General features: G+C 40.5%; 1 protein-coding gene across 13 annotated transcripts; it reads left to right on the top strand.

Moving 5' to 3' along the window:
- The first annotated feature begins 374 nt into the window (after window positions 1-374).
- LOC120699713 lies at window positions 375-5,755 on the top strand. Of its 13 annotated transcripts, XR_005685564.1 has the most exons (9): window positions 375-574; window positions 1,653-1,702; window positions 2,402-3,321; window positions 3,407-3,606; window positions 3,913-3,935; window positions 4,250-4,300; window positions 4,545-4,576; window positions 4,828-4,895; window positions 5,320-5,755. XR_005685564.1 is itself a non-coding variant. In XM_039983757.1 (6 exons), exons 1-6 carry the CDS (start codon window positions 3,351-3,353, stop codon window positions 5,340-5,342), a joined length of 381 nt encoding a protein of 126 aa, XP_039839691.1. In that variant the 5' UTR covers window positions 3,328-3,350; the 3' UTR covers window positions 5,343-5,755. The 13 variants fall into 13 exon arrangements, 1 of the variants encoding a protein (XP_039839691.1); XR_005685563.1 differs by lacking the exon at window positions 3,913-3,935 and having other exon boundaries at window positions 3,407-3,534; XR_005685562.1 differs by having other exon boundaries at window positions 3,407-3,534; window positions 3,913-4,300.
- The last annotated feature ends 386 nt before the right edge of the window (window positions 5,756-6,141 follow it).

Genomic DNA, 6,141 nt, shown 5'->3' with positions numbered 1-6,141 from the left:
TTGGACAAGTGGCCGTGGACGTAGGGAGGGACTTTTGTGTCCTTACTGAACCGCGTTAAATCGTGTGTCTTGGTGTCTTCACGGGAGTTTGCATATCCTCTCCCTTACCGCTTTACTTACCGCATTACGTTTCCGCATTTACTCTTTGTTGCTTACCTTTACTTTCCTAGTTAGTTTGATTATGATTGGCTATAGGTTGCAAGTCTTTTGGGGTAAGTAGAGGGTAGTATAGATAAACCTTAGTCATAACTAGCATGTGTAGGATGTGTTAGGTTTATCTTATGCAATTAGATTGAGCCCTAGGTTAAAAAGCGATTAGCGACCCTATTCACCCCCCTCTAGGGTCGGACACCCCGGTGATCCTTACAGCCGACCATCCGGAGGTGCGCCGCCACAGGAATCGCCTCCGCCGTCACGGCTGTGGCCACCTGCAGCTTGCTGGATGGCCTCCGCCGTTGTGGCTGTGGCCTGGCGCAGACACGGGGAGCGGCGATTGAGTTGTTGGTGAGGACGTGCTGCCCAAATCCAAATCGTGGCCAACAAACGTCATCCGCCTCCACAAAGGAATCTCCAGGTTAGTTGGTTGAACTGTGGTAACAGCATTTATCATGTTCTTCATTAAATCACTATCCAAAATGAAGGGATCCAATAGTTATCTGATATGAACTAAAGATTTATCCGGAAAGAATTAAGATGAGGGCTTCACGTGTGGTTCAAGAAGCAAATCATCAACTAAAGCTTGTTGGCCCAATAGCAATATTGGCCAATAATAATGCTTACATAGACAAATCCTATTTATCATCCTATTCTCATGAAAATTGATCAAATGCCCTCAAACGTAGAACTGGGACTGCAATAGCCCTCAAATGCCCTCAAATTGATATGAACTAAAGATTTATCTGGAAAGAATGTAGAACACTTCAACTATACAACCTACCTCAAGACTGCAATCGCCCTCAAATGCCTGCAGCAACTCTGCAACTGGAACTGTTAGCTGCGAGAAGTGTCATTCTGCATTCCATATGATTAAGGAATTTCCAACAGGCAACATGTACTTCAATCAATCTTCAACCATTTCAAAATCTTCTTGAACTCCAAATACTTAAATGGTGCGGAATTAAACAATTTAATCAATCAATTGTCAACATGCTGTGCATTATTGCATTGCTAGCATGACCATGCTTTTTCAGAAGACTAATGTTCCATCAGGTCAGTATCTCAATAGATAATGTACCGTTGGACATCAGAGCTAGGAGGGAGGTGATTCTTCTGCGATTCTAAGAATTCAAAAATCTTGCATCTCAAATCCAGGGGCGTCCCCAGATGCATTTTGCATTCTCAATTCTAAAAATTCAGGGGCTTTCAAACCGAGCCTTAAACTTAAATAAATTTGCATACAAAAAATTGTGCCCAATCCATATTCTGTAGTCAGAATATAGATTTGAATCACACTTCCTTATGAGAATGCTATTCGTGCTTAGTACTAACTCTTATTATATAAATTCCGCACTCTTGTGTTATCATACTTTGCTACTTTGCTCATTTATGCTAATATAAACATATTTAAGTGTACTATATAGAATTCCTTTGAACAGCCTTTTCCGAACTTTCCATACTAAGCCAATTTTATTTTTATGTTTCCCCTCTAGCAGACTATATTTACATCAAACAAAATGGTGGAAAAAAGAGACAATAGATCAAGGTAAATATCACCACTACTACACAACTTTTGTCTTTATTAATTTATGCTACAAATATCGTCATGTACTTTTTATTTCCTCTTCATTTAACATTAGCACATCAAGCTCTGTATCCAATTTTATCTTGTATTATTATGTTACCTTTATTATAACATTTACTAATATTTCTCCCGCGACACCATTACACTGTCAGTATGGCACGCACTGAAAGGAAATTTGCATAATTAACACCAATAGAGAAACATCTCGACACAAAATGAGATAGACAAAATAGAGCAAATTTAATAGCAGATAAAAAAAAGGAAAAGGCAACATAACAAAGATGACAATGCTAAAAGAATAAAACAAAATAACATATATGACATATCTCTGGATATATCTCCCTCGTACCTATATACTAAACAAGGGATGGTCTCATTTAACCCTAAATATATTGAATATCTAAAAGAATCATATAAAGAAAGATCATATATATAGGCAAACCAGAATATATATGTAAACATTGTAATGCTATGTTCTGGTACTGAGAGAATCAAGAAAGGCACATACAGCATAAAAATTAAGAACCAATATACTCAAATTAAATGGAACCATCAAAATATCAAAATACAGGGAACTTTGGAACAGATTACTGGTACAGTTCTAACATGATGACTACATGCTTCGTCACTTTGTTAAACTTCAACGTCTTCAACTCCCAGGTGTTCAGACAATGCAGGCAAAATAGAGGAACCAGCTCTGTCATGCCAAAATAAACGGACCAGCAGTGGCCCAGCGCGGCAACGCCGCGCGTCCTTTCTAGTTTACTACTAAAGCATGCTAATAATATACCGTAACACCAATCTGCACTACTGGAATCTGCTACTTCGCCGTGTGCCTGAGGCGCACGGCGAAGGCCATCCAACACACGGCGAAGATCGCTATGTAAAAACCTCAAATAGGTAACACGACATTGGTAACGGGCTAACGTGGCCCGTTACCAAAAATATTAAAGGTAACAAACGTTATTAATGTCCGTTACCAATGAGTCTACGTCCGTTACCTACAAGGCCTCTAAATCACAGCCCAATCTTATTTGTGGTAACGGACCACAAAATGTCTGTTACCCATCGCTAGTTCCGGACCCGAATTTTTATTTCAATCACGTTAATTTGTTACCTCTCGGGTCTGCCCCCTCCCCTCCCCTCCCTCTCCCTCTCGCAGACTCACCCTATCCTCTCCCTCCCCACTGCCACGACCCTGGCCCCCCTAATGCTCGCGTAGCTCCATTAGCCGAAGATGAAACTTATCCAGCGATAACTTGCGGCAAGACTGTTGACCCCCTAAATCACTTGCCCCCAACGATCAAATCCTGCCTCCGCCCCTGCCCCCTCCCCTGTGCCTCCGCCGGCCTCCCCCTCCCCCGCCTTCGACCGCCCCCTCCGGCAGCCGACGCGCATCACCTGGCTGCTCGTCCTCGCCGGTCCTCTGTTCTCCTTCGATGGATCGGACTGACTCTAACCTAGGGGTCAGGCGGTTCGATCCACTGCGTCGCATCTCCCTTCCGAGCAGCGGCGGCGGCAGCGGGCGCTCACGGAGACGCCGCTAGCGCTAGGTTCTCCGCCGGTGACCACCCACGAAGGTAGCCCGTCGCTAGCTTACAGTTGCTCCATGGCTCTCTCTTTGTCGGCGTCTTCCTTGCCCCCATTATCACACTCTGCTCGCAGATCCCTGCCGCGCTCCACCGTCTCGTCGAGCCCATCCACTCCGGCAGCTGCCCCATTCCCCGCCGACTGCCCTGTGCCACCAGTGCCTATTGCGTCATCCTCGTCGGTGCCTTCGAGAGCTTCTACAGGTCGGTCTCCTCCCTGAACCAGCAGCTTACAGTTCATGGTTGCGATTGACCAATTGTGAAGCTCCATTATTGGTACTGAACTCCTTATGCTCTATTTATCTATTTCTGGTGATTTAATTTGACGGCCATGAACCTTGATTTCTATTCTATTCTGTACATTCTAGAGTATGTCTCTTGATTCTTAACCTTGACTTCTCAAATTACATGTGGATTAATTTGGTACTTTGGCCATTTGCTACTTTAAGGCAGCAATTTTGTTCTATGCAACTGTCAGATTTCATTCAATTCTTATGGAAATTATGGAAAATTAGTACTACTTTCAATCTTGGATTTCCTGGTTCATGGAACTTGTGATTCCTGAAACTTGCGTACGTGCAGGGTGGAGTCCTCTGCTAATCCAGGTGCCTGTTTATTTCTGATGTGTAAAGCTGAGGCCTGAGGAAGGAAGCAAAATGAAAATTGACTTTGTGAATTCATTTGCTTGATTACACTTTCTCCAAAATTATACATTCGACAAGCATTGCAATGTAGCTAGCAAGTGCATTCGACACACATGTTCTTTAGGCTTGAATGCAAGGAGTTGTACTTGTTATGTTATCACAACAATTTTCATTTTTCATAGCTGTTTTACTTTGCTGAAATATAATATGCTCTGCTACTAGCCTGCAACTCGTTTGCCCTGATCTCATCTTTTGTGATCCATTTATTTGTGTAGGGTGCTCACAAATTTGACGTGCTGAATAGTCTCATTGGCTACTCAATCATGGTAAGCCCATTGCACGCATCTCCCATGCCTAGCAGCTCCTTTTTTTCACATACATTTTTTTGTCCCTCCATTAGTAATTTTCCTCAGCTCCACTTTAACAAATCTGTTTGTTACAACTGCAATATGCCGTCTCCCAATTACTTTTCTCTATTATAGCAATTTATGTGTACAATGCAATAAGCTAAGTGAAAGCTAAGCTTCATTTTGTAGGATCTGACCATAATTCATTTTGATTTGTTCACAGGGAGCTAATATTCATCATATTTTCTATTTCTGGTAAGCATTTCTACCCATCTCATGATTTGCTTCTTTGCCATCCCATCAGTTTACTAGAAATCTCTTCTTTTGACTTAAAATTGTAGTGCTGGAATTAGTTCAAATGCCATGTATTGATGGCTTCAGAAGCCAACTGCAGAAGTAAAAGAAGAATCAAATGAAAGCAATCATATCATTGTCGTGTTCAAAGTTCAATTTCCTTGTTTGTGAATATCTACCATGCTGATGTCTTTTTCTATCTTTTAACACAGTCCAATACTAGTAGTACCCAAGCTGCAGCTTCAGAGGGAGGATCGCCTTGCTACAGCCTTGCCTCCAGGTATGATTTCCCTCATCTAATTCTCTTAGAGTAGAGTTGAGGTTTAGGATAAAATTTTCTGCTAGATTAACACCTAAAGTTCCATTCACAATATTGTACTTAGTTAATTCTAGTTGAGAAATGGCGATTCTGCTTCTTTAATCAGGCTTGCATTTTGTGCATGGAGAAGGATGCTATATCATTTTTTTCCTTAAGCATGCTTGTGGTTGCCTTAGCTTGGTTGGGCTGGATCAGATTACCTTTGTTATTATTAGGAAAATGAATGTTGGATTCCATGTGCAAATTGTATTTCAGTATATAACAGTGACAATTGTTTGCCTGTTACTCTAGTCTTTTTCTTTGTCTGGGTGAGGTATCTGACTATCTGTGTGTTAAGCCTTTTCCTAGCATTCTTGTAATTTCTTTATACCACTTCAATGTTTAGGTGGACCTACATATAAAGGATGAGGAGTCCTGGATCTTAATGTGCAGTACTGAACAATCTGAGGATGGGCATTTGTTGATGTTAACTACGGTGGAATCTCGTGTCTTCTACTCATTACATATGTATTGCAATGAACTATATATTTGCAGTGATGCTTATTTTTTTTCATAGAATACTTGAGCTGAGGCATTTGCAGTTAGTATTTTTTGTGATGTAGATCAATTTTAGTATGCCTTTGCTTCAATTTTAGTCAAATTGGGCCTCTGGGCATGTACAACTACTTGTGAATGCAGCTATCTTTTTTCTTTTTTCCATTAGAGGTTGCAGTAGTGCGTGAATGTAACTATATACTCATTAGAGGTGAATGTGATCTGAGTGTATGGATGTAACTATATGTATGCATGTATAAAATAAAAGAATAGAATGTATTTTGATTTTTTTTTTAAATTTCACACTAGTAGGCTGCACGTGCGGCATGCACGTGTTTAAAGAATATTATTGCAAAAAAATAACCACACTAAATTTTAGTGTAGCACATCTTCTGTTTACAGATAATTCATATGTGACTGCCACATATAACATACATATTATATTATATAAATTAAATGATGCAGAATCTTCATACCATGCCGCATGAATTTGATTTTCAACTCATATCCCATTGATGATGGAGTCCGGTGTCACTGCAAATAATTAAAGATCGATGAAGTAAAAAAAACATATCAGATTGGCTGTATTAGTGATAACCACAGCATTGACACTAAAAAAAGTATACAACATATGAGATACCTTCATTAAAATATAAAATGGCTCTATTTTGAA

The sequence above is a fragment of the Panicum virgatum genome, chromosome 3K (assembly GCF_016808335.1).
Source record: "Panicum virgatum strain AP13 chromosome 3K, P.virgatum_v5, whole genome shotgun sequence".
NCBI lineage: Eukaryota > Viridiplantae > Streptophyta > Magnoliopsida > Poales > Poaceae > Panicum > Panicum virgatum.
Note: the sequence above shows the minus strand (reverse complement) of the source record. Positions and strands in the feature narration are given on the sequence as shown.

What these genes read in the sequence shown, in the direction of transcription:
- LOC120699713 (XM_039983757.1), top strand. Translation starts at nt 3,351, where the DNA reads ATGGCTCTCTCTTTGTCGGCGTCTTCCTTGCCCCCATTATCACACTCT. An exon ending in GCCTTCGAGAGCTTCTACAG is followed by an intron (nt 3,535 to 3,912) that starts GTCGGTCTCCTC and finishes GCGTACGTGCAG; the next exon opens with GGTGGAGTCCTCTGCTAATC. An exon ending in CATCATATTTTCTATTTCTG is followed by an intron (nt 4,577 to 4,827) that starts GTAAGCATTTCT and finishes CTTTTAACACAG; the next exon opens with TCCAATACTAGTAGTACCCA.